At 42.5% G+C, this 19,919-nt stretch overlaps 10 protein-coding genes across 10 annotated transcripts; 5 read left to right on the top strand and 5 right to left on the bottom strand.

The window, feature by feature from the left end:
- Window positions 1-72: 72 nt before the first annotated feature.
- AIP5 (Aip5p) lies at window positions 73-3,204 on the top strand (the record flags this gene model as incomplete). The annotated part of the gene is made up of 1 exon (XM_022606921.1): window positions 73-3,204. One exon carries the CDS (start codon window positions 73-75, stop codon window positions 3,202-3,204), a length of 3,132 nt encoding a protein of 1,043 aa, XP_022463568.1.
- A 794-nt stretch (window positions 3,205-3,998) lies between these two features.
- GSY1 (glycogen (starch) synthase GSY1) lies at window positions 3,999-6,125 on the top strand (the record flags this gene model as incomplete). Its single annotated transcript, XM_022606920.1, has 1 exon — window positions 3,999-6,125. One exon carries the CDS (start codon window positions 3,999-4,001, stop codon window positions 6,123-6,125), a length of 2,127 nt encoding a protein of 708 aa, XP_022463567.1.
- Window positions 6,126-6,694: 569 nt separating this feature from the next.
- CMK1 (calmodulin-dependent protein kinase CMK1) lies at window positions 6,695-7,951 on the top strand (the record flags this gene model as incomplete). Its single annotated transcript, XM_022606918.1, has 1 exon — window positions 6,695-7,951. One exon carries the CDS (start codon window positions 6,695-6,697, stop codon window positions 7,949-7,951), a length of 1,257 nt encoding a protein of 418 aa, XP_022463566.1.
- Window positions 7,952-8,093: 142 nt separating this feature from the next.
- On the bottom strand, window positions 8,094-10,622 carry IOC3 (Ioc3p; the record flags this gene model as incomplete). Its single annotated transcript, XM_022606917.1, has 1 exon — window positions 8,094-10,622. The coding sequence occupies one exon, from the start codon at window positions 10,620-10,622 to the stop codon at window positions 8,094-8,096; it is 2,529 nt and encodes an 842-aa protein (XP_022463565.1).
- A 520-nt stretch (window positions 10,623-11,142) lies between these two features.
- Window positions 11,143-11,952, bottom strand: ECO1 (Eco1p; the record flags this gene model as incomplete). The annotated part of the gene is made up of 1 exon (XM_022606916.1): window positions 11,143-11,952. The coding sequence occupies one exon, from the start codon at window positions 11,950-11,952 to the stop codon at window positions 11,143-11,145; it is 810 nt and encodes a 269-aa protein (XP_022463564.1).
- Window positions 11,953-12,138: 186 nt separating this feature from the next.
- Window positions 12,139-13,131, top strand: HIS2 (histidinol-phosphatase; the record flags this gene model as incomplete). The annotated part of the gene is made up of 1 exon (XM_022606915.1): window positions 12,139-13,131. The coding sequence occupies one exon, from the start codon at window positions 12,139-12,141 to the stop codon at window positions 13,129-13,131; it is 993 nt and encodes a 330-aa protein (XP_022463563.1).
- A 310-nt stretch (window positions 13,132-13,441) lies between these two features.
- KNAG0C02040 (SYLF and SH3 domain-containing protein) lies at window positions 13,442-14,836 on the top strand (the record flags this gene model as incomplete). The annotated part of the gene is made up of 1 exon (XM_022606914.1): window positions 13,442-14,836. One exon carries the CDS (start codon window positions 13,442-13,444, stop codon window positions 14,834-14,836), a length of 1,395 nt encoding a protein of 464 aa, XP_022463562.1.
- Window positions 14,837-15,161: 325 nt separating this feature from the next.
- On the bottom strand, window positions 15,162-16,259 carry KNAG0C02030 (uncharacterized protein; the record flags this gene model as incomplete). Its single annotated transcript, XM_022606913.1, has 1 exon — window positions 15,162-16,259. The coding sequence occupies one exon, from the start codon at window positions 16,257-16,259 to the stop codon at window positions 15,162-15,164; it is 1,098 nt and encodes a 365-aa protein (XP_022463561.1).
- A 287-nt stretch (window positions 16,260-16,546) lies between these two features.
- Window positions 16,547-17,995, bottom strand: ROG3 (Rog3p; the record flags this gene model as incomplete). The annotated part of the gene is made up of 1 exon (XM_022606912.1): window positions 16,547-17,995. One exon carries the CDS (start codon window positions 17,993-17,995, stop codon window positions 16,547-16,549), a length of 1,449 nt encoding a protein of 482 aa, XP_022463560.1.
- Window positions 17,996-18,365: 370 nt separating this feature from the next.
- Window positions 18,366-19,847, bottom strand: ATG18 (phosphoinositide binding protein ATG18; the record flags this gene model as incomplete). Its single annotated transcript, XM_022606911.1, has 1 exon — window positions 18,366-19,847. The coding sequence occupies one exon, from the start codon at window positions 19,845-19,847 to the stop codon at window positions 18,366-18,368; it is 1,482 nt and encodes a 493-aa protein (XP_022463559.1).
- Between the last annotated feature and the right edge of the window lie 72 nt (window positions 19,848-19,919).

Here is a 19,919-nt window from a genome sequence, read left to right as displayed (position 1 = left end):
AAGGAAAGCTTCAACAAGCATTCTTTTATTTTTCAGAATCGTTTCAATATTGCTGACAAAAGAGATAAGAGAATGGACACGGTAAGCTCGGAGATTTCGAAGAACTCGCCAGGTACTTTGGATTTGGAAGCCTTGATTAATGCTACTGATTCAGTTACTGCGGAGTTTCTGAACTCTCGAGCAAAGAACCAAAAGTCAAAGAAGAAAGGCAAGAAGATGAAAAAGAAGAAGAAGACGAAAGAAAACTTGGAGGAGAGTGTTACTGCCACTGGAGACGAAATTCCAAATGAAAAGACCAAAGAATCGACATCTACCGTTGTAGAATCTTTAATTCCCAATACGAATGATAACGAGAACAAAAAAATACAAAAGACATCTGCAATTGTTAATCTGAACAGCCTTTTGAAAGAAAGTGCTGATAAACCAGTTAAAGTTAATTTAGTGGAAACCGATTCCCACAAAAATGATAATGGACATGACTTAGAAAGCTCTGACACAATCGAGAATCCGAAAACCCTAGGAAACGACCAAAGTGGCGTTATGGTGAAGGAAGCCAACCCTGCCATTGTGGAAAATGATAGAAAGGTTGATGATCGGGAGATTGTGCTTGATCCTACCACTCCCTCGGACACAGCGCAGAAGGGCAACAGTGAACAAAATCCTACTGTGAAGGATGACCCTGTGATATTTTCCAATAAGACCAATACTGCGGACGCTACTACAGAGAAGAATTCCATGGAGTCTAAAGTTGACTTTGGATCCAATGCTGAGAATGCGAAAGACACATCAAATATTGCGACTTCATCCAAAACTAAGGATAGTTCTTCTGTGGAACCAAATTGTGAACAAGAGAAACTCTCACCAACAACGTTGAACATCCCAAACAAAGAGGCGGCTTCTTTAGAGACCCAAGATCTGTCAAGATCTGCGACTCTGAAAGAGTCAAAACTAGAAAGTGTAACTGCCGCGGACTTGCCAAAGCAAGGCAGTACAGAGAAGATTATCGATTCTAGTACTGATCTTGCAGCAAAGTCAAGAATTAGCACATTACGGAAAAAGGGGTTGAGTAAGTCACCAGTTATAAAAGACTTCGCCTTTAACTTACAACAGGCTACCACCGGAGAAAAAAAATTGATAGATAGCGCACAAATAGTGCATAACGACGACAGTAATACGACGCCAAATGAACCTAAAGGAACAGCAAGTGAAGAATTAGCAGAAAAGACACAGCATCCGTCCCCAAAACCGCATGATATAGAGGAGTTAGATCCTGAACAAAATTCAAGTACTGGCAAAGATAACGATTTAAGTGATTCAATTGACAAATCAAAGGAAAAAGGAATCAGAAATCAGCCACAGTTGGCTGAAAAAGTATTCTCTGAAATCAAAAAAACCAACATTGAATGGAAGCACGGATCAGACGAATCTGAAAGCGGAAACATGGTGAATGATGCATCTAAGGATGACGTAAAGTTTGAGAACACCGACGAACAAGAGGAGGTAATAAACGCTGAGAAGAAAGACGAAAACCTTACCAAGAAAGCTAGGGAAGTTGAGACAGACTTTGTCACGACAAAACCATCCACTACCATGACAAAAGCTAATGTAGGAGCATTGGATATATCTTCTAAGTTGGATACGAATGTCCAAAAGAGTAAGTTGCCAGAGGGACAGAAGGAACAGTGCATTGACAAAGAACGGGATAACATAATAGAAGAAGACGAGAATGATACCAAAAAGAAAGTGAAGGAAGGTGTGTCTGAAGGGAACAAAGATGGGACCGTGAAGAAAGAAAACCATGATGTTACAGAAAAAATTGACAATATTACCAATAACGATGAAGCGGAAAGTATCATAGAAGAAAGCAAAGATAGTACCAAGAAGAAAGAAATGGAAAATGTCACCGAAGAAGACAAGAGTGGTATGAAAGAGAAAGAAATTGACGGTGCTGCTGAAAAAGACAAGGGTGATGCAATTGAGAGAGAAACAGAGGATGTCACGGCAAAGAACAAGAATGACATCACGAAGAAAGCAATTGAATCTGTCACTGAAGAGGAAGATGATCAAAAAGCAACTATAAACGTTTCTGAAATAGATTCCCAAAACGATGACACAAAAGAGAGTGGTGGCTCAGATATTGTCGCTAGTGATAACAAGGTGAGCGATTCAGAGAAAAAGATATCTCAAAGGGAAGATGCGACCGGGGAATCAAGCCAGACCCCAGATAAGGCCTTTACTACAGAGGAAAATGTATCACAAGGAACAGAGCCAGTTTTAACTGTAACAGATGAAAACTCTATCACCGATGACCCAGAATTGGAAAAAAATGCAACAGAGCAAGCACATAATGAGATAATGCCTTTAGATACTACAGGGGATGCAACGAGCGAAAAAGATGTTGAAACCTCCCGCAAAGATACAGAATCAGAACCAACATCCAGTGACACAACTCTGCCACTGGACAAAGAAGTCATTGACGATGAGAAACGTACCAAAGAACGTGCATCAGAAAAACCTAAGTTGGACAATGTTCACCCAACGACGGGTAAAGATGTAGAAGAAGCGAATTCAACAGAGCTGAAATCTGTTGACGCTAAAAGTGAATCCATCCCCCAAGAAAGCGACACAGCAACCCAAGATTTAAAGGACGATGAAACGCAAGAGCTTTCCCTGGGCGACTCCCCTCCGGAAATGGAGACCAAGCCTGCCACAAAGAGCAATACCAAATCAACGCTAGACGAACTATTTGCTGAAACAGACGCTTTTTTAAAAGAACTGGAAATGGTGGACGACTCTGAATTGAATGCATTGGCTCAGTCGCTAGATAAAGAAGATAAACCTCGCAGCGGGAATCCCCAAACTCCAGTGGCGGAACCCTCCCCTACGGTCATAAAACAGAGCGATATCACTGCCATGCTGTCGAAGGAGCCTGTGTACATTTACACGTCGCTTGCTGGCGGCGGGTTCCACATGATCCCGCGCACAAACCGTCTTGCTACGATCCTCACAGCGAACAAGGTAGAGTTTACGTACCGGGATCTCGGGACGGATGACGAGGCAAGGAAAGTGTGGAAGACGTACAGCCGCGGGAGACTGCTGCCTGCTGTTGTGCGTGGCCGGGACGACATTATCGGGAATTGGGAAGAGATCGAAGATCTCAACGAGGAGTACAAAGTCCGGGAAGCCATATACTCCACTTTATGACTCGACCCCGCTAGTACTGTTGCATTCTCTCCACCCTCCCCCTCTCTCTACGTAATACATCCATGTACTGAAACAGAAGTGGACAAAGTCATAGTAAACTTGCTACATAATAGTTGCAAGTCTTTCTGTATGTTCCTCCCCTCCTCCTACCCCATTTTCGCTGAAGCGCCCTCCAAAATTGCGGGGCGCTGCTGCGGGACGCATACGGCAAGACATGACCCAATCGGGAAATTAAGTTCAGAGTTGGACAAAAAAGAACAGGGGGAAGGCGGACATTTTTGGAACTTACACAGAAACACCCGCAGAAAAGCGGTGTTTACCCCCCTGTTTAGCTGAGCAACTTCTTTGTTGCCTGTGTCCAGTCTTCTTTTTTGTCACTGGACACGACGTGCCTCTTTGGGTGAACAATAGGCTGCTCTCGCATTCCATTGTTCTCTGTTCTATTGTGTAAGCGGAAGTGGGTTGTTGCTGTCCTCGGGATTTTACGCACTCTCCTTATTCGAAATGTGCTGGTCATGACAAGGGGGGGGGGGGTAAGGAGTGGGGGGAGAGAGGTGTTGTTGTTGGGTTAAAGAACAGCGCGGGTTTACACCAACCTCCTTTGTTCAATGCTTGTATATAAATGAGATTTGGACTGCTAATTCCGGAACGTTCCACTTCTTGTCCTTGCAGCAGATTTTTTCTCGTGAAGAGAGATCGTTACGTTTCCCTCACTACACTCTCTAGCTTTCTCCCTTTTCTTGAAAGGGACCAAACACATACACACACACACACACGATTGTTGTAACTGCAGAATGACTCGTGATATTCAGAACCATCTGCTATTTGAGTGTGCCACAGAGGTGGCCAACAGGGTTGGTGGGATTTACTCGGTCTTGAAGTCCAAGGCCCCAGTCACCACTGCCCAGTACAAGCAGAACTATATGCTGCTGGGTCCCTTGAACAAGGCCACGTACCAGCAGGAACTGGACCAAATTGACTGGGAAGCGGACGATGCATTCCCAGAGGACTTGAAACCAATCCAAGAGGTGTTGAAGTCGATGCGCTCAAAGGGTGTCTACTTCGTCTACGGTACTTGGTTGATTGAAGGTTCTCCTAAAGTGCTTCTGTTCGATTTAGGGTCTGTCAGCTGGAACCTAAACAACTGGAAGGGTGACTTGTGGTCACTGGTAGGTATCCCATCCCCAGAAAATGATGTAGAGACAAACGACGCGATTTTGCTGGGGTACACGGTCACATGGTTCTTGGGGGAATTGGCTGTGAAGGATACTAAACACGCTATCATTGCTCATTTCCACGAATGGTTGGCTGGTGTTGCTCTACCACTGTGCAGGAAGAAGAAAATCGACGTAGTGACTATTTTCACAACACATGCTACTCTACTGGGTAGATATCTATGTGCTGCCGGTGACGTTGATTTCTACAACAACTTGGCGTATTTCGACGTCGATCACGAAGCTGGGAAGAGAGGCATTTACCACAGATACTGTATCGAGAGGGCAGCTGCCCACACAGCAGATGTGTTCACCACAGTCTCGGACATCACAGCGTTGGAGGCGGAACACTTATTGAAGAGGAAGCCAGACGGGATCTTGCCCAACGGTATTAATGTGGTGAAGTTCCAGGCTGTACACGAGTTCCAAAACTTGCATGCTTTGAAAAAGGAGAAGATCCACGAATTTATTAGAGGTCACTTCCACGGTTCCTTTGACTTCAACCTGGACAAGACTTTGTACTTCTTCATCGCCGGTAGATATGAGTACAAGAACAAAGGTGCTGACATGTTCATTGAGGCATTGGCTCGTTTGAACTACAGATTAAAGATGGCCGGATCCAAGACCACAGTTGTTGCGTTCATCATTATGCCAGCGAAAACCAACTCTTACACAGTCGACGAATTGGAGAGCCAAGCTGCTGTAAGATCTTTGGAATCCACCGTCTCTGAAGTTACCAAACACATCGGTAAGAAGATCTTCGACCACGCTTTGAAATTCCCAAACTCTGGAGTTAATACGGAAATTCCAGTCGACCTATCCGAACTACTGTCCCAGTCGGACAAGATCATGTTGAAGAGAAGAGTTCTGTCTCTACGAAGACCAGACAACCAACTGCCACCTATTGTTACCCATAATATGGTTGACGACGCCACTGACCCTGTGTTGACGCAAATCAGACACGTGCAACTGTTCAATAAATCAAGCGATAGAGTCAAGGTCATCTTCCACCCACAGTTTTTGAATGCCAACAACCCAATCTTGTCCGTGGACTACGACGAGTTTGTTCGTGGTTGCCATTTGGGTGTGTTCCCATCATACTACGAACCTTGGGGTTACACCCCAGCTGAGTGTACAGTGATGGGTGTTCCCTCGATCACTACCAACCTGTCTGGTTTTGGTGCGTACATGGAGGACCTAATTGAGGCAAATCAAGCCAAGGATTATGGTATTTACATTGTGGACAGAAGATACAAGTCTCCAGATGAATCCGTCGAACAATTGGTCGACTACATGGAAAGTTTCTGCCAAAAGACTCTAAGACAGAGAATCAACCAAAGAAACAGAACGGAAAGGTTGTCTGATTTGCTAGATTGGAAGAGAATGGGCTTAGAATACGTCAAGGCGAGACAACTAGGTTTGAGAAGAGCGTACCCAGAAGAGTACAAGCGTTTGATGGGTGGTGAGGACGTTAGTGACGAAAACATGGATACTCTTGCTGGCACCAAGAAATTCAAGATTGCCAGACCAATGAGTGTACCTGGGTCTCCAAGAGACTCCAGATCTGGTAGCACCGTGTTTATGACCCCAGGTGATCTTGGTACTCTGCAGGACGCTAATAACGCGGATGATTACTTTAACCTAAGTTTGAATCCAGACGGTACTCCCGCTAATGATGACGAAGACCCGATTGATGATGACGAATGAGTTTGAAGAGTGAATAGTGAGTAATAAACTCTATGATATTCCAATAAAAAGAAATGTAACAAAAAAAATTATATAGGAGCATGGGATATGTCAGTAGGAGTACTTAATCTAATCAATTTGTATATATCTCTCACCCCCCCTCCCCCCCCTCCAAAGGTATGTCGGATGACGTTTTCCAAGTCCTAATAGTAATGCTAAATTTAGTCTTCTTTTGGGAAGGAGATGCAATACGAAACATGGAAATTAAGTTTATGAAAGTGAAAACACTTCGAGTTTATCAATGCATCATCTTTGTTCCATCCATTACTCTGGCTCTTCCAGCCGGTGCTACCTTCTGCATTCGTCAGTAGCATATACTGATAGATATAATGTTTCCACGTGACCAAATGCTGGTTTTCTTTTCTTTTTTTTGCCTTTGCGAAGTTTGAAGGGGCATATGCTTGCTGTTGATATTTTCTATTGTTGCTGGTAATTTCCACGTATAAATGAGTTGCACATAGAATGGAATGAGATGCTCAAGAGAATCAAGTTAGTTTCTTGTATCAACTAATAACTATATAGAGTTAGGGATGGATGAGAAACCGGCTGATTCGAAAACGAAAGAAGATTATGTATTTGGGAAGACACTGGGCGCTGGTACATTCGGTGTCGTAAGACAGGCCAGGAAACTGTCGACGGATGAAAACGTAGCAGTAAAGATATTACTGAAGAAAGCGCTGAAGGGGAATGACGTGCATTTGAAAATGTTATACGATGAACTCGCCATTCTACGGAAACTAGACCATCCTAATGTTGTGAAATTCAAAGATTGGTTCGAAACTGACGAGAAATTCTTCATTGTTACTCAGCTTGCTATCGGGGGTGAACTATTTGATAGAATCGTGACAAAGGGCAAATTTACAGAGGTGGATGCTGTAAGGATCTTGGTTCAACTATTAAAAGCGGTCGAGTATATTCACTCTAAAAATATAGTTCACAGAGATATCAAACCTGAGAACGTATTGTATATTGACAAATCAGACAATTCACCCTTGGTACTTGCTGATTTTGGGATTGCCAGGGAATTAAATACAGGAGATGAGCTTATTTTCAAGGCCGCTGGCTCTTTAGGGTACGTAGCTCCCGAGGTATTGACTACTGGCGGTCACGGTAAACCATGCGACATATGGTCTATTGGTGTCATTACCTATACGCTATTATGTGGGTATTCTGCATTTGCGGCGGAGACCGTAGAGGGGTTTCTAGATGAATGTGTTGCTCACGATACACCTGTTGTGTTTCATAAACCTTACTGGGCAATGTTTCAGACGATGCCTAAACATTTTATTCTGAGAGCATTGGACTTGAATCCAAAGTCGAGGCCAACAGCATCGCAGCTGATGGAAGATCCATGGATTGTCAGTGAAGAATTACTGACACACAACTTGCTGCCCAGTGTCAAAAAGAACTTCGACGTACGCAAGAAATTCAAAGAGGCTGTTGAGATTGTTAAACTAAACAATAGAATCAAGAAGTTGAGAGGAATGTACTGTGGTGTGAACGAAACAGATACAGATATCGAGGAAAATAATTCGAGAAGTAATTTACAACTTGATTTGTTATCACACCGAATGAAAACATTAAATGTTAATAATAAGAGGGATAGAGATTTGACAGACGATGAGAAAAAGCTAAAGAGCAGTCTCACGCAAACTACTTTTGCCCAATTAGTTAAAGCAGCCACTTCAAACAAAGAAAAAGTGTTGAACTATGGTGAAAATGATAGTGATATTGACAGTTCTGAAACTAGAACAACTACCACAAACTCATCAAGTGCCACGCCTTAATCTGTCATCTCTAGGGTATAACTGCTTTCTGGCCTTAGTCATTTTGTAATATGAACTTACAAGTTCCATTTCGGACTTATGTAACAAAGTATGTAATTATGGTTGACTCCATTTCTATTTAGGGGTTTCTACCATTAACTATTTATTCTTCATCAGATAACGGTCTTTTCCGTGGCCTGCCAGGACCGCGACGAGCAGGTTTCACCTCTTGTGGCTCCTCTTCATATTCATCAGAACTGTCATCATCAGCATCTATTTCAATTTCCTCTACATCAGCTTCTAAATCCTCATCTTGGTACTCATTTTCAGAGGGGGCATCATCATCAGATCCATCTAGAACCTGGTCTGAATAGTTGAGCTTATGTACTCTTCTCAGTTGACGTCTCCCAGGTTTCATGTCACCATATTTCTCTTTCAGATCTTCGTAAGCAGCCAGAACAAAATGCATTTTAGACAAGTAATCCTTCATAATTTGTAAGCGAGCTCTCGAAAGATTGTACTTGGGGTCTTTGGGCAATGGATGCTTGTTTACCGTCGTGTCATGCGTCATCTTATCTTTGCTGGCACTGGGCGCGTCCGGTTTTTCTACCGGTTCATTAGCTACAGGTGTGACTTCCTTACTCGCTAATGGACCATCTGCAATAGTAGCAGTAACATCTGTTTTAGCAGGTGCGCGAAATATCTTCAGATCTATAAGTTCGATAAATTCCTGTAGCGTTTTCAAATCATGGCAGACCTCGTACCAGTAGACCTTCCCATGGGTACTGACGCCTTTATTGACATCACGAACCAAGCTGGGTGTATCGTGATAGAGAACTTTGAACTGACTGCTCATGTTCTGCCCAAAATTTTCAAACAGTGTATCACTGTTATAGACTCCTTCTTGGAATTTTTGTAATATGTCATTTAATGTTCGCAAATCGGTAAATGTACTGATCTTGGCATCTGAGCCATACGAATGCAGTCTTGGAAGGTAAAAGTCACCCATATGTGGAATTCTTCCTATGAAAAATTCCTGGCATCTCAACTGATACACTTCATTTGCAAATGGATTGGCTAGCGGGTTGTCGTGCAATTCACCCTCGAACACTGACACCCATTTGTCATAGAACGATGTTAATAAACGATCTTCCTGTTCCGGATCATCTGCTTTTTGTAGAGCATCTTTGATCTCTTTGATAGTATCCAGTTTCTTTTGAAGCTCGGGTTGTTTGCCTTGTCTCAGCAACTTCTTGTAATGCTTTTTCTTGGAACGGATCTCCAATCGATTTTGTACTAAGTGGCACAGTTTTTTGAACAGAAGAAAAGTGGATTTGTCACCATCGATAAGATACCTGGGTACATGTTGCGTCTGAACGCCAAACTCAGGTTCAAACTTCAAATGGGACAAATGATGTATCTGGTTATGTACCTGGATAGATTGGGTCACGCACCAGTCAACCAATGCACGTAGCATAATTACACGGTCGTTGGGTTGTAAAGCAAGAATACCTTTATCAGCCAACTCTGGTGTTTTAAGTGGGTTTTGTTCGTCTTCAAGCGGTGCATTTGAAGGCCAATCGTAGATGTTCGGGCATAAAATATGTGGTACCTTTGTATCCACTGGGACAGTATCGTCATGCTCGAAATGTTTGTTAATTGGGGTTTTTCTGTCAATATTTGCAAACGCTCTCCATTCCATCGGATACCCCCATTCTTTAGCGTCGGTTTGTAATTTTTCCAAAGTTGACTTTACAGCTTTTTTGGGGAATGGCTTCACGTCCTGTAATTCAAGTGGTTCGCCAATGTCTTTTTCCTTGGCGTATACCACCTTCAATAAAGTAACAAACAGTAAAGTGACTTTATCCTGAGAAGCTATGACATCCTTAATAGGCAATATATCCTGGTATAAAACATATTTTTGTTTCATATCAGAGTAAACACCCATAAATGAGCCAGAAGATGCACCTGGGTATAAGTCCAAACCAATCTCAAAATCTTGGAATGATAGGCCCAGCAGATCAGAACCGAACAGTACGGAAAATTTGTTGATAAAGGACATTATTTTAATAATATCTCCAGCATAAGGCACCATAATTGTATTTGGACTTTTCAGTCTTGAAACAATACTATGTTGGGTTTTGAAGTCGGAGTTCAGCAAGGGAGTCGCTGATGCCCAATTTGTACCTGTTAATACAGGTTCCTGTAGTCCAATACCACTGGATATCGGATTTGAAGTGGATTTTTTCTGGGCAGGTAAAGCGCTACCCTTAGTGGCCGATTTCTTGCTTACTTGGCCAGGTTTCTTGGCGTTCGGTTTTGGATCCTTCTTTTTATCGTTCTTCCCAGCATCTTTTACACTGGTTTTTGCTCCTTTGGAAGTCTTCTTTGGTTTGGGACCTGGTTTCCCGGCAGTTTTTGCTCTCTTCTTATAAGGTCTCTTTTCAGTAGAATATTCGATTTCAATATCCACTCTCGGTTTGGGAACACGAGCTGATCTTCTTAACCCAGTATTTGTTGAAGTGTTTGCATTTTTACCAAGAGTTTGCATTACAGCACCTTTGTCTATATCTTCTCTGTTTTCTTTGTCATTTGGTATCTGGTTCGATTGGATGAATGCTGGCGTAGATTCAGCTTCCCGAGAAACAACTGTTCCGGTGTTTCCAGTTATAGATCCTTCAACAGATGTCATTGAAACAGGGGGGTCACTCATAATTCTTGGAGCAGTTTATAATAGTGTTGCCCCAATAAATGGTAGGATAATGGTGTAAAAGAATAGTGGCAAGAAACAGAGAGAAGGTTCTGTTAAGTTGTTCTTCGTCCTCTGTCGCATTTTTTTTTCTTCCATACATTTTTTCCACAGAGAATTCAGATAGTGAACAGTGCTGAAAATTAAGAGAATACGTGAATGGGGTGGCAGAACCGCTGCATTCTATCGCAGTTTCATCTCTTGAAACAAATATGTTAAAGGGCTTTTGAACCAGTGCGGAAAAGTACTATCTCTGAATTAATGTACTATTATGAATAATTATAAAAGACTGTATATATATAATGCAACTTCAAGGTAGAAGGCTTTTCTACCCCGGTTAATTCCCCAATTTGGGACTTATGTGCTTATTCCCACCATCTAAAAGTACCAATATCATTGTCAACAATATGATGTGTTGTTGTAACGGTATTTGTTCCCCTCCTCCAGTTTATGACGATGCGATTTAGAGGTAACATGGAATCAGGGTTTCCCCTGAAGCATGCTTCATGCTGTTATAACGCAACGCTAATCTGCCACCGCTTTCAGACGGTTGGCTCCATGCCATGTAATGTTTTTCAATTGGATTGTCTGTTATTGTATGCAGTCTAGCTGCCTCAAGCAATTTAGTAGCAATACCTTGGGCCCTTTCGCTTCTACAGACCCAAATCCTAGATATTCCCAAGATAAAATTGGGTTTGACGCTCTGTACTATGCTCTTATCCCTATATACCATCCACCTACCTCTACCGGGTTCAAGGACCTCCACGGTGATAACCCCTGCAGCTCTGTTGTTCTTAACGTAAACGAATGCTTTCCCTTGTAAAGTGGTCTGATTGATCCCACTCCAAAATCCGTTCTCATCTTGTGGAGCACTCAATTCATCGTTTACTATTTGCATTATATCTAGTGTGGCATTTATCTCACCAGCGTGATTCGGTCTAATGAATACTATTTTACTATTCGCCAAATTGCTATTCTTTCGGGCATGGGACAGTGAAGATGAGGATGACGGCGGGGACGGAATACCGTTCGGTATGCTCACCGGATGGCCCCATCCTGCCTGCCATTTCCTGCCCCTCAAGTGCATATCATGGTACTGGTGGTGCGATGCAATGTCCTCCACCGAATCCCTCGCATAAGTCATCTCACACTTCGTACATTTTGTGACCTTACTTGCACCAGTAGCAGAGGTAAACTGGATCTGCGATTGAATGTACTTACTCTTCCCTTTGGGTCTATAGGATTTCGACGCCTGCGATTCCCTGCTGGCCATGTTCACGCAGTAGTAGCGGGGGGCGAGCCAATATGTCGCGTCTCCATGTACCTTTACGCGTTCGGGATCAAATAATCAAATTTGAACTCGATTTCAGATTAGCAGTTTTTTGATGGAATGCTGTGACCTTCACCAAACTGCAGCTGATTCTAAGATTTGGACGGGAACGAAGGCAGAACAGAGCACATGTATAGTCACCACACACACTCAGGGGACTACAGTCAACATGGGTATTCCCCACTGAACGACATGGTCGAAAGAGCGTCGCAGCTGAATTTCAAAACCTTTTGCCTGACAGAACACATGCCCCGATTAAGTGCGCAGTATCTGTACCCTGAGGAGATCCACTCGGAAGATGCAGAAGACGATGTGGCAAGGCTACTGGAGGATTGGGAGAAGTTTGTTGAGCATGCTCGGAGAATCCAATTGCAACACAAAGATGACCCTCTGAAAATTATAGTCGGTGCGGAATCGGAGAGTTGCGATACTGAACAGATTGAATATTGCAAGTCGCTACAGGAGAGGTACTCTCACACGGTCAAGTTTTTTGTTGGGTCTGTGCACCACGTTAACGGAATCCCTATTGATTTCGATAGCAGCAATTGGAACCGGGCCCTCGAATCCTGCGGTAACAATCTACTTCAACTCATCACCCGATACTATGAGACACAATACGAGATGTTGCAATTACTGAAACCCAAAATTGTGGGTCATTTTGACCTGTATAAATTACATCTCCCAGAGGACCTGAAAGTGGATACAGAGTCCGGTCAAGTCACCACGGCTCCCGCGGGCCGTCACGTCAAAGACAACGAGATTTTCGACCTGTGGCCCTCCCTTGAACAGCTAGTCTTGAGAAACTTACAGTTCATAAGTGATTACGGCGGGATCCTCGAGGTCAACACCTCCGCGCTACGGAAAGGGCTCCAGGAACCGTACCCTGGGCTCCGGATCTGCCAGCTGAACCAACTCCACGGGAACGGCAAATTCGTCCTCAGCGACGATTCACACTCGGTCGACCAGGTTGGAACGCACTACGGGGAGGCCATTGCCTTTCTCCGGGACACCGTCAAGCTATCGCAACTGCACTACTTGCAACTGGAGGGTCCAGAGGAGGACCAGCTGGTGGAACGCACCGTTCCTATAACGGAAATCATTTCCCAATTCGAGCACATATGACCGAAACGGGAATTTACCCTTTTTATTTCCGGAAAAGGAAATAAAACGACATGTGTTACCCTCCTCTTTAAAAAATAGCGAAAGGAAACAATTTTTAGGAGCGTCTTTTGAAAATTGCACAGCCTGTAAGTGATTAGACTGTAGAGAAGGGTGCGAGAGATAGAAAGACAGGTAAACAGAGTGTTTGAGACATTGAGTAAGGACGTGAAGTAGATCAATAGTGAACTGGATTGTTTTCCTTTTTTCTTCTCTTTTTTTGTCTTTCATTCTCACAATATACAACCTAAAAACACTATAAGACGGAGCATACATGGGTATCAACAATCCGATTCCAAGAAGTTTGAAAAGCGAGACACGGAAGGCGGCCAAGATTCTGGCATCTTTTGTGAAGCCGAATCAGGTGTTTGGGGCTGATCAGGTCATCCCGCCAGATGTGTTGAAGAAGGCAAAGGGGCTTGCAGTGATCACCGTTTTAAAAGCTGGGTTTCTTTTCTCGGGGAGAGCTGGTTCCGGTGTCATTGTGGCGAGGCTCCGGGATGGCACCTGGTCTGCGCCGTCTGCTATTGGGATGGCCGGTGCCGGTGCCGGTGGGATGGTAGGTGTTGAGTTGACGGATTTTGTTTTCATATTGAATTCCCCTGAGGCTGTGAAATCCTTTTCGGAGTTTGGGACCATCACATTGGGTGGTAACATCTCGGTGGCCGCAGGCCCCCTTGGTAGAAATGCGGAGGCTGCGGCGTCCGCATCTACTGGTGGTGTTGCCGCGGTGTTTGCGTACTCAAAGACTAAGGGTCTCTTTGCAGGTGTCTCTGTGGAAGGTTCTGTGATATTGGAGAGAAGAGAGGCCAACAGAAAGTTTTACGGTGACAGTTGCACGTCTAAAATGATTCTTACCGGCAGAATTAGACCTCCTCCAGAGGCTGATCCCTTGTTCCGAGTTTTGGAATCCAGAGCGTTTACTTACAGGTCGAGGGACGACGACTATGAGGATGATGACTACTACGACGATATCCCAGACTCGTTTGATTCTGGGGATGTCAGTTCAAGAAGAGCCAACACCAGGTCTACCAGAATGAGAAACGGCTCTGGTTCCCGTCGCGAGTCCAGTTATTATGATGACGATGACGACGAATACGATGATTACGGGTACCCAAATCGTCGACGCGGTGCATCTCGCCCCTCAGCCTCCAGAGGTGGCGCCGGGTATAGCCGCAGGTCAGCTCACAATGACGATGCTGACGACTTCGATAACGATTCGAACAGCGCGGGTAACTATTACGCCACTCATAGATTGCAGCTAAGTCCTCGTCGTGGTAGAAGTGGGAGTGGCAGCGGTGGTGCCTCTGCATCGCGTTGGGAGGATGACGTGTATGACCGGGGACAGGGGCAGCGGTCCAGTAGATACAACGACGGGAATGATGTGGATGACTTGTCAAACAGGTTTTCAAAATCAAGGATTTCATCCAATGGTGGCTCAGCAGGTGTGAACCGCTCTACGAAACCTTCTTCATCACCCTCGATATCTGGTGCGCCAAAGGCTGTTGCGCTGTACAGCTTTACAGGAGAGGAGTCTGGTGATTTACCCTTCAGAAAGGGTGATGTAATCACTGTCTTAAAAAAATCGGACTCACAAAATGACTGGTGGACGGGCAGAGTTAATGGAAGGGAGGGTATCTTTCCTGCCAACTACGTTGAACTGGTATAGACAATCTTGAGAACGAAAGAAAGAAAAATGGAAGACGAGATTTTTGAAAAAGTATTTTTCATAACTGTGAATAGAACACGAGCTGAGACGCGGTTGATCTTTCAATATTAATGTTATTAGGTACTGTCCAGTATTTATTTTCTTGTGATGTCCAGTTCATCTCCATCTTCTCTTTTTTTTTAACTTAAAGTAATTTTTACCGTAGTCGATAATTGTGATATAAGCGTATCTATTTGCACCGTTCTCTCCTCATTGAAACTATGACTTAGTTCTTTAAACTAAACTAATATTTAGGATAAAATAAAAGTGTGTACATTTCCAATCTTTATTCTAGGTCGGCACTTACTATAGATCCACATAACAACTTCCCGTTGAAGAATCTATATATCTTCCTTGCCTGTGATGCATTTTTCGCCTTTATCACCATAGAGAGAGTCTCAGAAGTTGAATCAAAAGACACTTGCTCAATGCAATGAAATTCTAAAGCATGCTGCTGAAGAACATGCTTTATGAATTTCTTTTTGCACATTAGATTCAAATTGAATAGACGGACACTTTTATCTGGAGAGGTTTGTTGTCGCTGCTGGTGTACTTTTGGTTCAAGTGGAGTCATAACTTCTTGATTTACTTTGTTCTCGTCTAACGAGCGCTCCTCTTTTGATTTGTGGATTGAACAGAATACCTGCTTTCCGTAAAGAAGTGACCCATTGAATAGATTAACCACATAGTTGGCAACTGTATTGCTTTCAAAATAAATAAATCCAATCCCCTTCTCTTCAACCAATTTACAGGAGAGGACTTCACCAAACCCACTGAAATACACATAGAAGAAACGGGTCGTTAAAAATGGAATATCCAAAGGAAGGTTCGACATGAAAACGTTGGTACCGATCTGTTTTCTGTAAGCCGCATTTCTCATCGAGGGCATCAGCCTGATTTCTGATGATAAAATATTGCAGTAGTTTAAATCTTTTGTGGCACGGATCGCATCTATCTTATTTGAAAAGTTTAGATATCCGTGTCCCAAAGATTTTTTGGTAATAGCATTGTAACATATTTTGGCAGAAATAAACCCCGGATAAACTCCAAAGACTCCCCTTAACAATTCCTCAGTTACATTTTTATGAAGATTTCCAATAAACAAGGATTCCATAGAATCTGAGGCTAGTTTATTTGTTGCCATCGTTACGCCAGGACCATTTATTTCAACTGACCCATAATCGGAACTCAATTCAGAGCCTTCATCAGAAACATCCTCCTCTAGCGCGTCATAAAATTTTTGATGTTTGATCTGTTCCAAATTATTCCCCTTTTTACTTGTATGGTCAGTTGTAAAACTGTTTTGAAGGAAATTTAATGATATTTCACCTAGGATAACTGTACCGTTTAGCATTTTTGGCTTTGTCTGCTTTCTCTCGAACATGATTAACATGTATCTTGATAAAAAGTTGGTACAAAAGTGAAAAATTATTATATTCCACATTTTAAAATATTTAAATTTTAAATAGAGCACAAAAAAGTTAACTCAATAAGGAAAATATACCCTACAAGGTGGCAACACTATAAAGTATAGCTTATTATGACAGAAATTACATAAAAGGAAAAAGATTAAGGAATATTTATTCCTAGATACAGAGCGGCTTAATTTATTTTGTAAGAACGGTTATTTAAATGTGCAAGCCTGGTTCGGAATAGATCATGTCGTACTGTTTATCCCAGGTTAATGTGTTCGTATGACGGGGGAAATGTTTGCCTTTCATTTAGGTGTTGAAGTGTTCCAACAACTTTAACGATGGTATCTTCAGCGCGTTCCAAATAATTTTCTCCGGTACATGGTCGGGACCATTCAATCTTTTTATCGAAGTGATGCCGGTAATAATTTGGTGGTATCAACAACTGCGATACCAAATCATTATTAATTAAGTTTTGCGGTTTTGAAGACAGCAAATACCACAGTCTCCCGTTATCGAATATGAATTGATCGCAAGAGTGGTCACTCTTCTCTTTATCCAAAGGTGGTAAACGATATTTCAGTGGTGGTTCTCGGAAATATTCGCGATGCTGTGTCGCTAAGGCAATACAATCCGAGATATACAGTGTGATTGGTATGTTTATTGTCGATTTTTTCAATTTTCCGTTGGGCTTCACAAAAAGCATCTTTATCTCTAAATGATGAAAGACTTTTATTGTTTCAAGTATACGGCAGTCTTGCGTAACTTTTGTCAAATTTTTTGGTATCTCAAAATCAAAATTCAACTTCCAAGCTTCCTGTTTTTCTTCTGTAAACGTCTTTATAGCATTGCGAGAAGGATCTTTGATCCGTAATTTTGTAATCTTGCGAATCTTCTGAACGTTATCCACACGGTGTTTATAGAATGCTGTTTCAACCAATGTGGTCACAACACGATGGAGGGATATTCCTTCGGCCAACGGTCTTATGTTGCAATTTATTTGTGTAGTGGTACCTAAGGCAACCGCTTTGGTAGGAATACTAGCACAAATTCCAACCATATCGAAAAAAATTTCTTCCGTTACCTCTGGCCGCATCAAGTCTAGGGATTGTATATTCAAAGTTCTAATAAATCTGACCGGTTGGCGGCATACAATATCCGGTTTGCCCTTATTTTGTGAAATTGATGCAACCAATTGGTACGCTATGAACACATTAGGGTGACCATATAAACTCTCGGCAAAGTCACCAGGTAGAACTCTGCTAAAATGAAATTCGTGACGTCCCTTACCGAGTATATGAACATTTGGCTTACGTTTCTTTGAACTCAGTTTCCAAAAAGTCAAAATACTCTTCAATTTATTTTTCTTTTCATTTTGATTCGATTTCCCACCGAGCGAAAGGACACTCTCCAGTTTCAGCTTATTCCAAGTTTTCTGAAGGAAGTAACGTTCGTACCGCAAGAAATTAACATCTTTACTATTCTCTCGTTTGAAGGGAACGTTCAAACGAATTTTCCCCAAGAGACGTACTTGCATTGAATTAACAGGTAGAGGCTCAGTCAATTCTAAGATAAGTTTCCCACTCAGCAATACTGATGGTGCGTCAAAGGGTTCACCCTTTAGTAGTATTACATCATCACTCAGAGCATTTTCAAGCTGTATGGAAAACTTCACAGATTGATTTTTCCCCTCCTGATAAAGAATCATAGTTGAGATATGCCGCCAATGACTAATAAATTCCGGTTGAGTCACAGTAAGCAGTTAATTTTCTTCTTCTGTCTACTCACGTTGACCAGTCCACTGTGACCTTTAATATGGACTAACCACAGAAGAGGTTCCAGTAGAGACGATGTCTAAATGTAGATCATTTCTTTGATATACAGATCCCCGAAATCGCCTTCGAGATGCCTCATTCATTCTTTCGATTTTTTGAGACAAAAACAAAAACAAACAAAAGCTGAACTCCGCACTTTTTACCCTTTTAGGCGTAACTGTGTAGTGTCCGTGCAATACTCGTATGAGAGCTTTATCTAGATTGTACGTACTGTTCTACTTTTCCTAAAAAAGAGAGAGTTTGTCAGCTGTCTAATAGAGAGTACTGCGATACTAAGGTGCACTCACCCCCCTTTTCAGGAGCGAACATAAACCTATAGTATAATCCTTCCGAGGTAACGACCTTTAAGGGCCTGATCGCTATGGTGTTCTTATCCGTAGCTGTGAAGTTCTTTCTCAGGGCCAATTCAGGATAATCATCTAGGGACACTTGTTGTAACTGTTCGACATATGCTATCGCCGTATGGTGTGACTTGTGTCCTGGAATTTTGCAATACGCTATATTACGCCTGGGCTCTAATTCTTCTGTGGAGTTCGATTCGCCAAAGGGGAACATTTGGGTGATCTGTTTCGTTGCCCTTTTGGTTATCCCTTTCGATGAGCTTTTAAACACGTCGCTCATTGACCACGGGTTCTGGTGCTTCTTGGCACCTGTCGAATCCACAACATTTAAATCTCGTTCTTCTTGTCCCGCAATTTCGGGACCATTCGCCCCACGTTCCGGCTTTTCCTCAACTTTCACCTGAAATATGTGGATGGTACTGGAGGAGCTAGTAACAGTTAAGTATTCGTTGTCCTGACTAAACCGTATGTCATTAACCCTGACTGAATAAGTTCCCCTTCTAAACTGACATATATTCACACCATCACACACCCTAAATACTTTTATAATTGTGCCTTGCTTGGAAGCAGTGGTTAACAAGGTCCCATCAGAACTCAACGAAACAGCGCTTATCTCAGATTTATGTGCTTCTACAACCATTGAAGGTTGTAACGTTTTCAGGTTAAAAATTGTTATATCGCCTTTTTGTTTCACGTTGTTCTTTGTCTTTCGATTACTTGGAGTTTGAACACCTATCAATGCTGCTTCTTCAGTATTTGATGTGGGTACAACGTTCCCGGTTTCATTTGTCATTACTGATCCGCTCCCATCCTCTGAATCATTGAAAGTATTGGCATCATCATCTCGACTCAATGGAGTACCTGCACCAGACTCAGTGTTATACAAACTTCCAGTCCCATCGTTGAAGTTTGGATCGTGTTGTGCCAACGGATAGGAGGAATATGCCAGATAGTTGTTTTCAAATGAAAATGATATCGAGATTAGACCTTCAGGGTTAAATATACCTTTGATAACATGTATCAGTTTCATCCCTTCAACTTCATATATGTAAATTTCATTTTGTAGGGATACTATAAGTTTGTTTTGGTTGAGTTCTATATTTTTTATCGATGTGATATATGTCAACTCACAAATCATTTTGCCTCGCTTAATATCCATTATCTTTAATCGCCTAGGAGAAAAGGCTGGTTGGACACCACTGCCTACTACCACAAGCAAAGATGACGATTCGAACATCTTTACTATTGAATAACTTCCATCAGTATTGGAGAGTAATTTTTTGAAAGGATCGCATCCAAAAATCATGTACCCGCCAGGGTATGCAATCGATACATTTGAAAAAGACTGGTTAAAACTAGAAAACGAGCTTGCCTGCAGGCTCATTGCAATACTGTTCTCTTTATATCTTACATCCCGTCTAACTGGTAGCTCCCCTCAGGAAAGTTCGCAAATGTG

This window comes from Huiozyma naganishii, chromosome 3, assembly GCF_000348985.1.
Source record: "Huiozyma naganishii CBS 8797 chromosome 3, complete genome".
Taxonomy (NCBI): Eukaryota; Fungi; Ascomycota; class Saccharomycetes; order Saccharomycetales; family Saccharomycetaceae; genus Huiozyma; species Huiozyma naganishii.
This window is presented reverse-complemented; position numbering and strand designations above follow the sequence as displayed.